The 18659-nt window shown below is 49.3% G+C and overlaps 2 protein-coding genes across 3 annotated transcripts in view; one reads left to right on the top strand and one right to left on the bottom strand.

Annotated features, from left to right (window-relative positions):
• The window catches only part of PLCB2 (phospholipase C beta 2), a 40322-nt gene extending 23894 nt beyond the window's left edge, over positions 1–16428 (bottom strand). Inside the window, exons 1-3 of one of the 2 annotated variants that reach the window (XM_014878843.2) lie at positions 16279–16428; positions 6271–6348; positions 4689–4757 (exon numbers count right to left, since the gene is read on the bottom strand). In XM_014878843.2, the coding sequence (XP_014734329.2) occupies positions 4689–4757; positions 6271–6348; positions 16279–16284 (153 nt within the window). In that variant the 5' untranslated portion in view covers positions 16285–16428. Of the gene's footprint in view, positions 1–4688; positions 4758–6270; positions 6349–9821; positions 10284–16278 lie in introns of those variants that run through there. The other variant, XM_014878841.2, reaches the window with a different exon arrangement.
• Positions 16429–16616: 188 nt separating this feature from the next.
• On the top strand, positions 16617–17638 carry INAFM2 (InaF motif containing 2). The gene has a single exon (XM_014878655.2). It carries the CDS (start codon positions 16759–16761, stop codon positions 17149–17151), a length of 393 nt encoding a protein of 130 aa, XP_014734141.1. The 5' UTR covers positions 16617–16758; the 3' UTR covers positions 17152–17638.
• Positions 17639–18659: the final 1021 nt, after the last annotated feature.

The raw sequence follows: 18659 nt of genomic DNA, 5'->3' as shown, positions 1-18659 counted from the left end.
GCAAATTCTCATGCAAATATAAACAAAGAGACAGACACAGGACAGAAAGGGATGGTCCTTTCTGTGCTTGAAAGGGGGTAGAGCTGACTGGCAGCAGGACCTGAACATTTCCTTGCTCAGCTCCTGCTCCACCATCGATAATTCCTTTGCCAGACACAGGCTGTACCTGCCTCTGTCTTGCACACTCAGGCTGGTGTCTCCATAGGGCTCCATGTGATCGCTCTCCAGTTGGAGGGCTGGAATCAGACTTAGTTCAGCTCCACCCTGGGCTCACAAGTTGCTGAATCCCAATGCCAGAGCTGCTCATCCCCTGTGCTGCAGCAGAACCACTGACCACCCACAGTGTTTTCAACCTGTGGCTCACAGCCACGGCTCAGCTCCGAGGGCACTGTGATGGTCTTCCATGGTTCCTGAACATTCTCACTGGCTTCAACTTTATCATCTCAAAACATGATGAGTGAAATGCCTTGGTATCATTTTCTCCCTGTACAATGTGCAGTTCAGGCTGTATTTCCAGGTTCAACATCAACAGAATGTGGACAGAGGATGAAGCTGGTTTATAATCATGACAATCAGAAAGAACAACTTCTGGTTTTATTAAAAAATATGCCTGTCTCAAAGCCAATGCCTCCTGAAACATCTAAACAAACCCCAAGACACAGACAACAGTCCAGAAGTCTAGCCTAAAACATTGTGTATTTTGGCCTTAATTATTATTAGATTCTCTGTCAGCATTCTGGGGCCTTGGCGCCTTAGAAAAAGAAACCACAAAAAGCCCCACAGATGTGGGGCCCTTATTGTTCCTCATTACTGAAATGAAAACACAGACCTGATTGTAAATAACAGCCTGATCTGTATCGGCACACTGCTGAACTACAGTCAATAGCTTTTTAATCTTGTCTCCTTGCTGTTCAAAGGCCCTTCTCATTCTTATCTTTATTATTCTTGAACACACGCCAAAGTTCGCTCTGCCCCATCTTAAAACAAAAAAATAAAAAAATAAAAAAAATTCCGCGAAGAAAAGTCACGGCAGAAACTCGAAGCCGCTCTCAAAAACCTCGCAGGGGCGGGTGAGCAGGGGAGCCCTGCGTAGGAGGGGCTGGGCAGGATTCTGCTCTGTGGTGAGACAGGGCTGGGGAAGGTGGCTGAGGCCCATTTCCATTTGGAGGTGGCTCCTGTGGCCTGGAAGCCCTTAGTGTGTTCCTTTTCACGCTGTGCTGGGCACTACCCGCTCCCTAACCACGGATGGGGTCCCAGCTGTGACCTGTGCTGGCTGCACACGGCAGCAGGTCCCTTCTCAGGTGGTTTCCCACGTGGCTGCTTTGGTGTTATTCGTCTTGCTGTAGAGGTTACACAGAAAAACCTCAAACCTCCTGCCCTGCAGTGGTGGGAAAGTGCTGCTGAAAGCAGGGAACTCCCAACATCCACAGAGACCTACCCCCTCCGTGGGACTGGAAACCTCAGGGCAGGTTACATCCTTGAGCCACAGCCCAAGCCTGCACAGCCCCTTGCTGTGGAAAGCAGTGGTACAGATGCTCTCCACACAGCACTCTCCTTCCTCTGGAATTCCTCAGTCACAGTCCAGCAGGAAAACCAGGCCACAAGCTTTGCCTCAGAGCAACTGCAGATTGACTGGGGCATCACTTGCAGGGAAGGAGAAAGGATGCTCTTTTTATTGCTGGTGCCATTCACAGCTCTTCCTACAGCTGTGATCCTGTTCCCCTTGTCCTAAATAAGGTGGATGGCTCATTTCATTTCCTCTCCACCTTCAGGCAGTGAAACAAGTAACTCTTTGTATTAATTTCAACTATTCTACTCCACAACCATTCCAAGCCACTATTTTGTAATGGGGCAGAACAGCACCCATGTTCATTCTTCCACCTCAAAACAGATTTTTATTTGCTTCACCACACCAGTTTTTTATATTAATGCCTTCTGTAACAACGCCCCAGACACAGCTGCCACGTGTGGAGGGTGTGGTGGTTCATGTGAAGAATTTTTTCGTTTTCTGCATTCCTTTGTGAACTTCTGTTCTCAGGAGAGCCAAATGAACACGACCCCAAGGGCTTTAAGCCAGAGGCATCAAGGATAGCAGCGCTGCATGTAAGTAAGAATTTTGCAGACCCAGATGGCACATCTTGGTTCAACACCCCTTCAGTGCCTACACAAGACCTCCCAGGATCCACAAGGAAAAGATGGATAAGGAGCCAGTCTAGTGCATTTTACTACATGTTATCACAGAATTCCAGAAAACTTCAAAAAATTTCAGAATTCCTGAAATAAAAAGAGGACTTATTTCAAATGAGTCTCTGTAAAATGCAGAATTCAAAAAGCACTTGGGATTTTCACAGCAAAGGTTGTCATCAAGTGCATCACTTCTGCCCACTGAGAATACTTAATAAATCAGTCAGTGCTTGACCTTCGCTTCGTTTTTCTTCAAAAATGAGCTGCAGACAATTCCCAGGACTCTAAAATCCCATCCTTGGCCTATTACAACAGCTAGAACAGAGCAGCTCCACCCAGGTGCCTAGGGAAAAGTGCTGGAACAGGGCAAACACACTGGCACTTCCCTGACACATTCCTGCAGCTCCCAGCAATTTAGGATTCAGCAGCTTCCTAACCCAGAGGCATTATCTCACATTTAATAACCCTCTAAGGGCATTTCTTTCTTGTACTGACATTTTATACTCACGTTTCCATGACTGTGCAGGAAGCATCACTCATGGCAGGGTGATATGAGGTGGGACAGCAGCAGCAGCACCTCCTGCTTGTGCCACTCCTACCTCTGGAAAATTCCACCTTATATGGAGATCCTGCACTGGAAGAAACCCTGAGTAACTGCTTCAAACCCTGAGTCAGTGCTTCATGTTCCCCTTCTCCATTCAGCTCCTGATAGTACAGCACTCCACATCCCATTCATCCTACTCCTTCTGCCAGAACACGGTCCCTCCTACTCAGATGCTCTGCCCCAGCAGCCACTTCATTCCTTTGTTAATCCTGTTGCTCTTCCATAACTTTTCCAGTTCTCACCTAATTTGAAAGTACACTAGAATTGCATAGAAATATGAATCCAGCTGAGGTGTACACAATAGCATGACTTCCTAATGATTTCCTTATAATTCCTAACATACAATTTACTTCTAGGGGGCAAATACTGCTGAACACTACACTGATATTTTACCATACGCCCACAATATCTTCTGAGTAGGAACAGCCAACTCAGGGTCTGTTATTACAGAAGGATGAGGGATTTTTTCTGTGTGCATTGCCTGATGTTTATCTGTATAAAATGTATCACTCATTAGATCATGCAGTCAATCAGCAATTCAAGGTCTTCCTACAAACCAGCCTGATTTTATTGCCCCAAATAATTTTGTATCACTGGTAAACTGTCTTCTCCTGGTACTCTCCAATTAGTCTTCTTTAACTGATTCCTAAAATCTAGGACATGTTTCTCCAGCCTCCTGCTACTACCAGGACATCCAGCCATGGCCTCAATATTTCCCCCAGCAATTTATCATCTGTATTAAAGATCAAATTCATTTTGCCAATAGGTTATTCCTCAAAGTATAACACCCTAGAAAAGAGTCCTTTAAGTCACCCTCTTCCTCAGTGTGCCCCATCTGGAGGGCAGCACCAACTCGAACAGCCCCAAATATTTTATTCTCTCAAATGAAAATCCAACCTCTGACAGCATTTTTTAAGCACAATTCCCACAAGTTGCTAAGTTTTAGGGTCATTGAAAAATGAAATATGTTCCATTCTAGTCAATTTCTAAGGAGAAAGGCAGTTTCTCTGAAGGAAATATGATTTTTAAGAAGATGGGTACTGTTCTTGAGCTCTGCTGTGCCCATCTTATGGTATTTTGAGAAAAGTTGGTCTTGGGGAGCCCTGAATAGACACTTTCAGAGCAGATTGAGAAAACAGCCACACAACTTATGCAAAAGGCTGCTTGAGGCTCAGGAGATATTGCAAAACCTTTCCCTTTTGCCTAAGAAAGTCACCTATGTCACCACATGACCCATCAGCTTTACTTCTTTGGTCCTTTTTCCACCTTTGAGCTTTACTGCAGTTTTCTTCTTGCCTTTTCCGTACATGGAAAAGTTAAAAACAAACAAAAAAGTCCCAGAAACAAAGTCCTAACAAGGGCTGCAAGAAGCTTCAATTATAACTGAAATGGAGAACAAAGCCCTGATCATATGCAAATGTAAAAATATATGGGGAGGCAAAAAACCAAAAAAACCCTAGTTTTTCTAAAAATGCATTTTCTTCCCTTTAAAGGGAAAAATCCCAACATATACTGTTGGAATGGCATTGTAACTCCAGGTTTGTGGGTACCCTGTGCATCTCTAGTGACTCAATGCAGGAGCATCAGAGTCTCCAGCAGGACTTACCAGTGCAGCAGGGCACTTGGAAGAGGAATTGGTTTTCCTGGCTTTCTGACATATTCCTTCCAATAAGCCCATCTACCACAGTCTGGAAGTGCTGCTTTTGGGTGCACAGAGGGCCCCTGGGAGATCAGGGACAAGAGTCAAGATTTTGTATTTACATAGCTGTGGTGTAAGGAGATGAGATCCTCTCTACCTTCTTCCTACAGAAATCCAAGACAAACTGCCTGAGCCCACCAAAACCTCAGGCAGTCCTGCCTTTCCATTGAAATATTGGACAGAAAGAAGCTGTGGACTCACCTTGGGCATTTTGGCAAATCTCCCTGCTCGGGTGTCTCGGATGCTGGTGATATCCAGAATTTCCCTTTCCTACAACAGAATAAGGACAAGGAAAATAAGGCAAGACAAAGGAGGAAGGAAAGCACTCCATGACAGAGCCCCCAGAAGCTATAAATCAGGTTTGTCTTAGTATATTTCCCTGTGGAAGAGCTCTCCCAGCAGGAACAAGGCAGGGAGGGAAGCCATTCCCACAGAGGACATGCACAGCCTTCCCCAGGCAGTCCCTCCACGTCCTCACTACTGGCTTGCTGTCTTGTTTGTTCTTTTAATATCCAACCTGAATTTCCTTCCTCTGTTACTAATTTTTCTTCTCACCAAGGGTCTGGAGAACAAATTATACTTGTTGCAGCAGATAATATTATTTTCCAAGATCACAGTACAGGACAATGTGGATGCCATGTCTTCTGGCTGTATCCCCATTTTATTGTTAAGCGGGAAGTAATTTTACTCCCAATCCCACTTCTTTCTGAGTCCCTAGTGCAAAAGCAGTTCAGTGTGCTTTAGCTGCTAATCAACAGCATTTTCCAGGAGTGAGAGATCCCTTCCAGTCTGGGTTTCCTTGTGGCAGCTATGCTTCCTTCCCCCAGCCCCTTTCCCAGGTATCCCAATGAAGTATCTCTCCTTTTTCATGGTGACACCAGCTCCCCTTGCCTCACTTGCTCCACTTCTTCCTCCTGGAACCCTTAGAGCAGAAATTCTACTGCCCGAGTGGACCTTGAAAGTAGAACAGGAGTGACAGAGACATCAAGGGGTGTGACAGTCCCCCCCAGTGTTGTGACACTCTTCTCAGGGGATGTGGCTGTGGCAGTGCCTGGTCCCAGCTGGCACTGGGCACAATCTCTGGACAGGCAGAGCTCACCCAAACCCCCCAGGTCCCTGACCAGGGCCTGTGCAGGACTGCCTGACTCTGCCATGTAGGTCAGGCGGAGGAAGTAGAGCTGAACCACAGCCTGCTCTGGAAAGCGGAAGTAAGCCCAGCCTTCCACCTCCCTCTCCATGACTTGATGCTACTCATCAGTGAGGAACTGAATTCTCTTTCCTCCGTGTGTTGCCTCTCCCTCTTCTCCAGCAGCCTGCAAACATCATCCTGAGCACACATTGGTTTCCAGACTCCATGTAGGCCCTACATCACTACGGTCACTACTTTCTAATTAAAATGTCTAAAACCCCAATGAGTTAATCATTTAATGGCCCCACTGCACAGGTTAGGAGAATCCTGTATCTTGCTGGGTAACAGGGGTATCAGCACAAGTGTTCTCCATTAAGTCCTTTGAAGGACTTCAATGAGCTTTGCAGAGTCAAAAAAGGTGAGCATATGAAAGGCACAGAAAGGCCACGCTCACACCTTCAGTTCTTGCACTTTCCTGGTGAAGACCAACCTGGCACTGACCAGCTCCCACTCCTTGGTGGGGTGTCCCTGCTAAGAGGGATGGGTGTGGCAGTTTGCTCCCAAGTGCAAGGACTCCAGCACTTGCAGTGTTGTCATCTCACACAAACCTGACCTGGCTGGTTGGAGCCTGAGCTGTGCAGACTCAGCACTCACCGTGCTCTGATGGGTCCAGTACACATAAAAGCCCTGGGGATCCACTCGGAGAATCACAGGAGAAGCAATTGATGTTTCCTGACAAAAAAAAAAAACAACAAAAGGGGTGACTTGGACAAAACATCCTGGGACACGAGGTTCCCAGTTCAAATACAGACACAGGTAGGTGAACACCCTCTGGGATTTATGAAAATGAACCCAAGGATTTTAGGACATCTCCACAGTGAGGCTCTGGAAGCTGGATCCCGAGTCTCACATAACCTGTGCATTTAACAAGAACAGCTCTCTTGGAGCTTTCTGCACAACGAACTGAGAGAACAAAGTATCTGGAGATTCAATTAAGTGTTTCATTTGAAAAGTCTTCTTTGACCTGCTTCATCCTACAAGCTCAGGAGTAGCTCAGGCCAAGCAGAGAAAGCATTCACCCATGGCACCTCCCATCCAGGTGTTCATGCAGATTATCTGGGCTCTAGTCAGGAAGGTGTCAAGGAGGGGATGCATCAGTTATGCATCATTATGCTGCTTTAGATAGGGGTTCTGAAACTCCACAGACTGTGTCTACACTGACCATCAAAAGCAGCAGCTATGAAGAAACCCACACCAGAGGCTGCAATCAGATGAAAGTATTTGGGGCTGATCCTGAACCCCACACAGCCATTTCTGGGAAGGCTCCAAATTCAATTCAGGAAGCTGAAACACATCATTGCTAATAGGAAACCAGTAATGAAATCTGGAAGTTGTACTTGTCTCTTGGCTTCAGATTCTTCAGTTTGTTACTCAACTCATACTTCACTCTAGAGTGTATCTGTATTTTCAGGGACCTCCGTTTCTATACGCAATATTTACAGTAAACTGTAAATGTCAACTGTGTAAACAGCACATCCTATGTGATCCTTTTACTGCCTCCTGCCTTCCTCCTGCTGAGCCAGGGCCAGTGCCAGCCTGCCCAGCACCACGTCCATGTTCCCAGAGCTCTTGGCTGGGTCCCTGCACACGTGGCCATGGAGAGTGGAACAGGCCCCACGGCACCACCACAGAGTATTGTGCCATGTTCTAGATTACCCTTATCTCCCACAAAGCAGCTTTTTGGAGGGCAAATGAGGCTGCAAGGAAGCTGCTGCCAGCCAGGCTCCTGGGCAGGGCCAGGCTTGCCTGGGGGTGCAGGTAGCCTCTCCATTGGGGCAGCTCCTGGCAGCAAAGGAAACAGGCAATCCTACAGAAGATGGTCTAGCAGTCAAACTGGCTGCTTCTCACTCTGTGGGACAAAAAGCAAACACTGTGCTAAAATCCTGTAATCCATAATCTTTCAGAGATAGAACAGTTTTGACTCTATAAGAACTCAGAGGCAGCTCAGAGCCAAACCCACACCCATCTGCCCTGCTCAAGAGGTCAGCTACTACCTTGTGCCCTGCCTCGGGTTCTGTCAGGATTCCCAGCTGAGTCTGGAACTCGGCTACCACCCATGTAGTAGGACTTCACCTCTTCAGTCTGCTTAGGAGCCCCAGCTTGCTGGATGCTGAATAAAGCACCGCAGAGCTCCTCCTTACCCTAAGGTCCTGCAACTAACTCCACGGGACAGGTCAGAACAGTCCTGCCTGTCAGGGACCCACTGCTCTCTCCTATAGACAGTGCCTGACCAAAGCTGGACAAGGTAAGGGCTCTGTAGAAAAAGTGTGGGTTTGCTTTTTTGCTGGAAGGCCCTAGTTTAGTCCCAAGATGAACAGTGATCTTCCTTAACTCCTTTGCCTCACTTATCCCAGAAGGAGTTCAAAAACTGTTACAGTCAGGTCAATTGAAAGAGATACAAAAACCACAACACTCATGAATTCTACAGAACAGCAATCCTGCAATCTGGAGCTCTCACCATCATCCTCTGCAGCCTGTTCTAACCACGGATTGGGAAAGCCCAACGTAATGGAGCAATGTGACCAGAACAGCCCACTCACGGAGAAGCCTTTTTTTATTGGTGGAGATCAAGCCTGTAAACTACTTAGTTGAGGCAACCTCTTAGAAATGTTTACAAATATATAAACCTTAAGGAAAGATCCAGATGAGAGTTGAGCTCACTAATCAACAGCTACAGCAGGAAATAAACACTTGCTGGGTCTTGGAAGCCCAACTTGACTCACCTTGGGTTTCAGGGGAACCTATCCCAGGAATACCCAGTGGAGTACTTAAAAGCTTCCAGTTCTTGGGGGAGTGGTCCTCACAGACTGAGCACAAAGTCATCAGCAATTTTAGACAAATTTGGCCACTATTATTCTGAGAAAGCAGATTTCAAATTCTAAGAAGCCCCAAGTGCACTCTGCAGGCAGTAGGCTCACAGGAAAGAGGAAGGCTGTGCTTTTCACAGTACCTCGGTGTCATCCTCCTGTTTATGTACTGCTAACGGAGCAACTGGCAGCCATATTCCAGTTCATATTCCTCATATCCATCCTTCCTGCCAGCTGCACAGCACACTGCTCTCATTCTCAGTGCTGCTGGACCACCCCGCTGATGTTGTGCACAGGTGATCCACTCCTCCACAGGCTTCTTTGGGATTTAACATTCTATTCCAGCTTCACGCCCACAAAAGTGCTAATCCTTCCTGCACTGCTGCTGCAGGCTCCTTCTGAACATCTCATTTGCAACACCATGTGAACCGTCTTCCCAGATCCCTGTGAATAGCCATAATCTGGGCTCTCCCCCTTTTATCAACATTCATGCTCAACAGCAGCCAGTCCATCTCCAGACAGCATGGATGGGATGAGAGAGCAGCTGCTCTCCTCCTGCTCAGGTTTGTGGCTACTGGGGTAAGCACTCCTTTGCCTCCTTAGAAAGTGAGGAGGGGAACCCTTACATTTCAATGAACTGCTGCTGTTCTACACTTTCTTCCCCTCACATAGAAAGGCAGTGACCGCAGAGCAGCTGTTTTGAAGGTAAAGAGGACAATGAGCTGGAGAGAGCAGCAGCTTGCTGCAGCACCCTGAGGTTTCAGCCCTGTTAAAGCACAGGCCCTTTGCTGCTCGGTGATTCCCAGACCCAGGGGCCAGGCAGGCGTGGGAGGCCATGGCTCACCCCGATCCACTCAGGCAACAGGGCCATAAGAGGAAGCAACTTGGAGTCTGATTTCATCTCTATCTCCACAGAGCAGTGAGTGCTCTTTGCTCTGGAGTAGATCCTACCCCTCATGCTCCTCCAGAAAGTCCAAATGTGGCGTTTGCATCTCACGCCACAGAGACTCCCAGCAGCGACCACCTTTTCTGAGGGCTGGACCTTGCGTCCTACACCAGGGGCTGTGCACACAGACCCAGTGCACACTCACTCCATTTGTTTCCATCCTCCACTACAAGAGGTGTAGAAATCACACCCCCAACCCCTTACACACACCCCCTTAATTTTACTCCTCAGCTTTCCTGTTCTTCCCAGTTCCCTTTCCCTGTCCAGAGATCTCTGCTGTCAGGTGGGATGTCATGCTGAACACAGGCTCTCAGCCTCCACACAAACCGTGACCCCACCAGTTTCTCCCTGCCACCATAGCACAGCGGAGGGAAGGAACACCCAGTACTCACATCATCCCACTTGATGAAGCGGTCGCCCTTGCACAGGTACTCCTTCACCTCCGTGGGCTGCAGGATAGGGTTCAGCACGGACATGGTCCTGCAGATGTGCTCCTCAGCTACCAGAAGCAGGAGCAGCTGCACTGTTCACTCCTCCTTAGCCCCCTCTCCTCTATCTCTGCCTCTCACGTGGCAGGGCGTTCTGCCATGGCCACTGTTGGCATCGGAGAGCAAACAACCTCTTATATCCCAGCCCAGTTTAGGAGGGGCAGGGACAGGCAGGCGAGGAGCGATGAATCTGCATTGTAAATCAACAGCTCTCCAGGCAAGCAGAGCCTCACCCAAGGTCACCCAGAGGAAGGCTGGTGATGGCTGGCGTGCTCGCGGGCACAAACACCCACTGTCCCTCCGGGAGGGATCCACTCCTTGGAGCTGTGCTGGTGAGGCACCCGGCTCGGTGAACTTCCGCAACTCAACTTCCTTAAATGCTCTCTTGACGAAGTACAGGCATTGCCAGAAATGCTCCAACTGCTTCAGCAGCTGTGGTTACGGAGCAGCTCAGCTCTGGCTACAAGCAGACTGCCCCCTTCATGCAACAGGCCAGATGTCCCAGGAAACAAACTCATTCCTTGCTCTGGACAGATTCCATTTCTGGGGCCACTCACTGCACTGTCCAGTCTTAAACAGTTTTCCTTTCTCTTATGGGCTCTTTTGAATGTCAGCCTCAAAGTGAGACAGACCAGCAGGGCAGCTGGAAATTCCCCAGATGAAATGAAACATTCCCAGAAACCCAAGGAATTGTGCTATTCTGCAGATTCACTTGGCACTGCGGCAGATACAAGGGACACAGAACAGGAGAGGTGGGCAAGCTGGGGATTACAGGGACAAAGCAGCAGGGAAGCAACCAAAAGCAGAAAAGGTTAAAGGCAAACAGGGCCAAAATGAGTCTCTGCTCCTGACCTTGAAATGAAGGAATTCTATGTGGGCAGCAGAGGAAAGGAGCTCCACTGGCTGATGGGCACTGGCTAACCTGGAGAGCAGCTTATGAAAAGTCTTGACATGGGCAAGATCAATTTTAGTCGGAGGGAGAGCCTCACAACTAATTACAAGTGGGAATAACTCTGCTATGATTGCTGTGGATTCCCAGGCACATGGTGGGATGCCATCCTCATCTCCTGTCAAAGCCAAGGTTGCCATTGCTCAAGTGGGACAAGCTGCTGGCAAAAGTAGCACAGACTCTCTAAGAAAGGAGGGAACAAAGCCCTGCACTGTATGAGGGGAGTCAGTTGCATGTTTTGTTCCTTCCTTTCTTCCCAGCCTTGATGTGGTAAGTCTGGCACTTTGGAGCAGCCTGGGCAGCTGGGGAGTGGCGACTGAAGGAATCCTAAGGGCATTCTCAGGTGTTAGCATCATGAGGCAGGAGAGATCAAGTGGAACTCTAGCAAGTACTCCAATTGTAAAACAAAGGCAGGAATCAGAGCTCCCTGCTGCAGGAAAAGAGAATTCTGAGCAAACCCAACATCCTTTGTCTTTCAAGGGGTTTACCTGCCCAAAAGAACCTGGGAATAAGAGAGCTTCCACACTTCCAGCTACCATAGCATTTTCTGCACTTATCAAGCTTGCACTTACAGGAATTGGTTATCCAATGGAAGGCTGTTGGCTCTCTTTCCTTAGGGTCACTGGGATATTCCAGGCCCAGCCAAGCCAGTGTCCCAAGCAGAGTGTAGCGAGAAGTGAAAAGTTCTCTACACTCACCTGATCTCTTCTGCAAGGCCAGAGAAGCTTCAGGACTGCTTCCCTTTAAATCAGGGAGCAGCAATGGAGAGAATAGAGAGCATCCACCTTGCCCAGAGGTGCTGCAGTCCTCCCAGCCTCTGGAACACTGACAGCACTGCAGGAAGGCCCTGGAGGTCACAGCTGCAAAGCAGTGAGAGGTGGGATGAGCTTTGCCACCTGGTACTGCAAAGGGCAGGTGAGATCAGTCATAGCTACTGGATCCCGTGGCTTGACTGGTATTATCAGTGATCACAGCTTTGTGGACCAAGTGTGCTTCCTGCCAGAACCTCACTGAGAAGCTGCTTCTGTCCTTCTCTCACACCCGGATATTCACCAGCTTTCTCTGCCTCATCCACAAAGTAAGCAAGAATCCTGCCACAGCTTAACTCCTATGTCGCTCAAGGTCAGCTTCCCCTAAGGAATAAAACCTTAATTCAATAAATAATGAAATCATAATTAAGACCCAACCAAAAACAAACAGCATGAAGAGCAGTGCCCAAGTTGGTGGCTGCTCCACAAGGCCACATGATGCCCAACAGCAAGGGCCAAACCCCAACTTGCACAAAGGTTGTCACAAAAGCTGCAGCTCCCTTCCTCTTGCCCAACCCAGCCTCCTTATCTTCCACTTCACACTCCTTGCTCAGTGGGAGCCTCCGTCCCTTGCATGCAGAGATGGCTGATGGAGCAGTGATAGGATAGAGCAGCAGTCCTGCACTCTGCAGAGAGCTCCAACATCAGAGCAGGCACAAACAGCAGCAGAATTTGTTTATTCAAACCATCCTTTATTTTCTCTCTCCAGTAAGGCCCATCACCCATTGCATACTCATCCCACATCCCTCTGCCTCCTTGCTTTCCTCCCATATCTTCACCACCAGGCAACCCACCACTTGTTACAAGTTTTGATATACAAACATTTCCCCTTTTTTTTGTTTAATATTCTTCCTTCTTTCCCTGTGCTACCTATCCAGCAGCCTGTACCTCCCCCAAGGTGCATGCAGCAGCAAGGCAAGTAGCATCACCCTTCAGACAAGGTTTAGGAGACAAGGTTTGCAGACACTGATTTAAGCCATACCGTTAAACTTCCCTGACAGAATGGCTCCTGACTTCCAGCAAATTAATTACTCTGTAACCTACACCTCAGCTTACTCCTGGCACACAGAAAATCCGTAAGAACTCTCTCCCAGCATTGTTGCAGGATAATTACTTTGCCATGTGTAATGCTGTCCTCTAGTGAAGAGCTGTGACACTGCACCTCAGCAATGAACTCGCAGCTCTGCAAATGCCAGCCCATCCCACTGCTCCTGTGGCTGCTCTGCCCTCAGAGCGCTGGCAATCCCGAAAGGATTAACGATACCATTAAGACCACAAAGCCAATATTTTCTCACCACCCTGGAGAGCAGAACTGCTGAGTGTGTGTACAGGGCATATGTTGTGTCCCACTTCGAGCCGAAACCACAAGGCCAAGGATTCCTGACAGCTCTCAGCATGACTCTTCAGCTTGATCTGCAAAAGTCAGAGGGCAGTGGACTATGGCACAGAGAAGTGGCCACAGATGCCACAAAACCATAAAAGCAGTGAGGTCTTGTGCAAAAAACCCCCAAATAACTATCTGTCCAACCACCAAGACATGGTTAGGCCTATAATTTACTGCTCACTGGGCAGAGTGTGTTGTGCTCACAGCGCTGATGGATTTCAGTGTATTCCCAAACAGCACAGTGAGTGCTGCAAGCAGGATCACACCATATTTAAACATCCCACACATTCCTGCAGTGCCAGGTCACTGCTGCCCAGGGCTGGCTGAACCATGCCATTCCTGACTGCTGGGAAAAGAATAAGACTTTCCAAGACAGATCATTAACAGGAAAGGAAGAGCATGAGGAGCAGCAGCACACAGACAACATGCCCATCTCACAGTACACTTCAGCAGCAGAGTAGCAAGAGCAAGAAAGCAACTTGTACCACACCTGGAGGTGGATGCAGCCAGTTCCCCCTGTATCCACCTCCAGTACAAAGGAAATCTCCACTGTACAGGAAATCAGGATACTGGAGAGGAAACCCCATTCTGCTCTTAAGCTCATCAGCATTTCCTTCCCACTCCACCAGCCCAACTTACTCCAACTGTTTGCCTGCTCAGTTCATGAAACTGAACAGGTGTCAGCCATGGTCCTCCCACAAACTTAATTTCTCCACATGCTAGCCCAAAGCTCTCATTTCTGTAATATCCAGCCTCAACCCACAGCATTCTCCTCCTCCCTGCAAAGGCTCAGAGATGTCTCGGGCATCCCATCCAGTATTCTGCTACTCTCAGCAGCAGGGTCTGCATGGAGAGAATCTGTCTCAAGCCAGTAATCTTCCCTTAATTAAGTCTTCCCTGTCCTGCAGCACTGGGATGCTATTCACTGACTGTGATCATGGGAAATCAATAACACAGGTTCATTTAGCTACATCCTTCTGGGGCCCTTGGAGAGCAAGCAAACATCCCACTGCAACAGGTACCAGCAGAATTCAAGCTTTCTAATGGACCAAGAAGCTTATAAAGGACAGGAGCCTGCAGAGCAATTTTTGGAGTGGTGGGAGGAAGGCTGCTCAGGGGCTCTGCAGCTCTCCTTTCTTGGCAGGAGTGCCTGAGTGCATCACATACCCCTGACTGTCTCCAGCAAGTGATCTCTTTTGCGTTCTTTAGCAAGAATCCTAGAAAGGGATAACTTGCAAGCTCTGTCTAGTATCAGACAGTCACTGACTTTACGAGACTCCAGAGCTCCAGTTTTGCACCACAGGAGTCCACTCAGAGCACAGCTTGGTGTTTTTGCTAAAACCCCAAGGTCAAAGCAAACCCCATTACTGCAGCTCCTTTAGGGGTGGTTGTTAGCAAGGAGTTCCGTTGAGGAAAGAAAGCACAGACCTGCTCACAGCTGCCTGGAGAGAAGCTCACACCCGGTTATTTGTCCACAACAAAATGAAAAGCTTTCACCTGACTTTGGCAAAAGCCAAGACATTTACATTTAACGAACACAAGCCTTGGTCTTACTCAAAGCCATAAGAGCAGAGGGTTGGCAGAGAGAAGAGAGCCTTAAGAATACCAAATTTCTTGACTAATACCACAGAATTGTATGCTTTAGGAAGGGCAGTCTGTTGGGCTGAAGGTAGAACATTGCAAGCCCATCACACTCAATACATTTGCTGGGAATGTTCCAACAATTCCCCTGCATGTCTGGCCTTATCAAGTTCCTAAATAGGGAAAGGTGAACACATGTTTTGACAATGAACAGATACTTCTATCATATTGCTAATGGTATTGGTTGATATGCATGGATACAAATATAACTTTTAGTGGGAAGGTTCATCTAGAGGTCAGCTTTGGCTCAGGGCCTGTTGTTCAGGCCTCAGTGCTTCAACCTGACAAGCACCAGGCAAGAACTGTCAAGACTTCACAAAGCCCCAGAGGCATTCCATGTACATGTCAATCCTCTGCCTCTTAACTGGAATTAAGCAAGAGCATAGGGAAGGGACTTGTGGGAGGTAGTAGCTCATCATCATTTCACCTGCTGAATAAAAAGGGAGAAAGAGCTGGAGCAAACCCATCATCGAGGAAAAACACATTGAAAAATTACTAGAAAACCTATTTTGTAGAAATTGTTATAAATTCATGTGTACAATTAAACTTAAGCATACACAGCTCAAGCAATACTGTACATATAACCTCTAAAACGCCACAGAAGAGGCAATTCCATAACCTAGGAAAGCTTTCCCAGCTGCGAACCATCAGCTAATTCTGTTTAGGTGTGAGACATTTGACTTTAAGGAGAACACAGGTGTAACCAATACAATCAAGTGTAACCCATCAGCACAAGAGAAGCCCAGGGCACCGAGAGAAATCCCAAAACTGCCTAACAAACGCTTCCCAGACATGCAGAAAGATTTAATGAACATTAATACTCCAAGGGGCCACAGCATTTAGTTTAAAATCTTTTAGGTTGGAAAGGACCTTGAAAAATCCTCTATTCCACCTCCCTGACCCCAACAGGCAAGTTTTGTCCCCAAAACTGCTTTGCGCACAGCCCCTCCTAGATGCTCATTTTGCTGCTGGTCTCTGGGAGCTCCCTGCCCTGCCCACTCAGTGCACACAGACTCCCATGGCAATGCCTCCCCTCCACATACAGACAGCAGACCTGCAGCTTTAGTCAACACAATCCTCCCTTTCCAACAATTACCATTATTTTGCAGCTACTCCATTTATTCCAAAACATCTTCTTGGGGAAGCCTCTTTGGGTAATAGGCAGTTCTCCAGTTGCTGTAGCCTTCCTGCAGAACTACAAGTCCTGGTTTATAAGAGGTTTCTGCTGCAACCACTACACCTGATTGACCTCAGATTGAAGGGAGGGAGAAAGTGATTGCAGAGGGCATGACTACATCATTCCCAAAAGTAATTTTCTTGCACCGTAAAGAAAACAAGGCTAATTTATAGCCCAAATCAGCATTTTAGTTGCCTTTTGAATAAGACAATAGAACAATTTTGTAAGGAACTAACACCTGTGGAGTAAGGTGAAGCCATACCTTAAGAGGACTTAGACTGTATCAATAATGGGCTTGGGAAGAACCCAGTTTGGACAAACCTAAGGCAATCTTGCCCTCTAAAAATTGCTGCTTGGCTCGGGCACCCTTGCAGCCTCACAGAGGTGCAGGCAGCACATACCGGCATAAGGGAAACACCAAGCAGTAACTCCGTCGGGAAGCCAAGATAGAGAGGACACTCCTGACCCGCTCCAGCGCTGGGGATGTTCCAGGAGACCGTGCCAAAAGCCTTCCTGCGGCTCGGCGGGTGCTGCCCATGTCCCCGAGGCACCGCTCACCGGCCTCCCCCCACCCCACGAAAGGAAGGGGGGGAGGGGGGGGGCGGCGCCGGGGGGGCTCCTTTTAAAGGTGGCCCGGGCTCCTCCCTCCTCCCCTCCCTTCTCCTCCCCTCCCCTGCCCTCCCTCCCCTGCTGTGGTTCCCACCCCTCGGGGCGGGCTTGCCCCCTACGCTCCGCCCCTCGCCCCCGGCGGGGCAGCGCGGGCAGCGGCACCGGCGGCAGCGCGGGCGGTACCGGCATGTCCTGAGCGGCGGCGGCGGCCGATCCGGGCCGGAGCCAGCACGGAGGGCTCGGTGGAGCAGCGGGCCAAGGGCCGGGCCCCCATGAAGGAGAAGGAGGCGGGCGCGGAGCGGGGCAAGCCCGCCACTTACACCGGGGACAAGAAGGCGCGCATGGCGGCCAAGACCAACAAGAAGTGGGTGCGCCTGGCCACCGTGCTGGCCTACGTGCTCTCCGTCTCGCTGGCCGCCATCGTGCTCGCCGTCTACTACAGCCTCATCTGGCAGCCGGTGCGCGGCAGCGGCGGCTCCTCCAGCCCCGGCCCCGGCGCCGCCGCCACCCCCGCGCAGCTCCGCGCCGCGCCCGCCGGACCCACGGCGGGGCCTCCGCCCGCGCCGCCGCGCACCGGCCCCGGCCCCGGCCCCGGCGCCACCGCCCCGCCGGCCGCGTCCCCCTCGGCCGCGGCTGGGAGCGGGCCGGGCGCCGGCAGCCCCTGAGCCGGGCGGGCCGCGGAGGCCGCGCCGCCGGGGATGCGGCCCCGGGGCTCGGCCGAGGATGGAGACCGATGGCTCGCCCGTCCCTGCGGCACCGTGCAGCGCCCGTGGACACTGACCGGAGACTGACCTGGAGACTGACTCGGCCCCGTTTGGACTCGGTGGAACTGCGGTATCTTCTTTTCCCCCCGGTTTTTCCTCAAAAGGGAATTTTGTGGCTTCGTTTTCTTCCTCACCAGGGCTAGCTTCTCCCTTTGAACCCGCATTGAATTCCTGCGCTGTTAATGCCAGTCTGTTACCTATACAAGGATATCGGTGTCCAAAATTCCTCGCTATTTACAGGATCAGCTGGGAACAATACGAATTTAGAGGCTGTAATCCATTGTTGAAGTAAAAACAGTTTTGTTTAACGATGAGCATAAACTTATTTAAAATATGTGGAAGGTAAATTGACTTGTTTACTATATTAAAATATTTTCCCAATATGAAAGTCTCTGTAACAAAGTATGTTCTCTTCGGTGGTGGGAGGAGGAATGCTGAACTGGAACGGGTCTGAGTAGCAAAAATTTGGCCCCTGCAATGGACAGCTATGGTATATGATGTTGATTCATTTGTCATTGGTCTCTGTAGGTGAGGCTGGAGAAACCTCTGTACGTGGCTAATTGTGGAAACGAAGCAGTGGTGCTGGAAAGGTTGGATCTGTGCTGGCAGAGCAGGTGGAGTTGTGGCGGTGGGTGCAGGTGGGCTCTGAGCTGCAGGGCGGTTGTGCCCTCGTGCTGCTGCCTGCGAGGGATGGCAGCGCTTACGGATCATCCCCGCACCTCTGGGGCATGTGGAACCAGGCTAGGTCTGGGCCAGGCAGTTCCTGGTGTGTCCTGGGAAGGCTGTCCTCCCGGCTCCCTGGTTTCCTGCCCTGTGGTCCTCAGAAATTTTCAATTCCTTGATGAGCAGGGTGAAAAAATGGCCTTTAATGACTCTGGGATGTGGGATATAAACCAGGAAACCGTAAGAGCCATGATGTTCCAAGCTGCTGCTTTCCAGATGGATGAATTCAGCTAAATCTGTAAGGCTGCCAGGCTGTGCTGTATCCCTATGAAAGAATCACAGCAGTTCAGATTCCTTCTGCTGAGGGATGCAAACGTGCTGTAACGTGTGGCGTACGTATTTCAGTTGTGCAGATCACAAAGGTACCATAAAAGCACTTGGTGCTTGAAAAGAGCTCTTTCATATCAAAATTGGAGTTTGATATGTGAGTTTGATACGAGTTTGTGGTGGTTTGTTAAGGCTGCATCATCAACTGGGCATTGCATTTACGGCATCTGTGAAAGGTAGAACCAGGAGCAGAGGGCTTGTAGGGAGAAATGAGGTGAGAGTGGTTTGTGATCTTCTTTTCACCCTCCTTTCCAGTTTTGTGGGGAGCATGCAGGGAAGGCTTTGTGTTGCTGGAACAAAAAGCTGGTGGGAAGGACAAAATGATCCCGCTTAGTCACTTTAGCCAAAATCACGGGATC

The sequence above is a fragment of the Sturnus vulgaris genome, chromosome 18, assembly GCF_052056855.1.
Source record: "Sturnus vulgaris isolate bStuVul1 chromosome 18, bStuVul1.hap1, whole genome shotgun sequence".
In the NCBI taxonomy this organism is placed as follows: Eukaryota; Metazoa; Chordata; class Aves; order Passeriformes; family Sturnidae; genus Sturnus; species Sturnus vulgaris.
The sequence above is the reverse complement of the archived record's forward strand: the minus strand, read 5'-3'. Positions and strand labels throughout refer to the sequence as shown.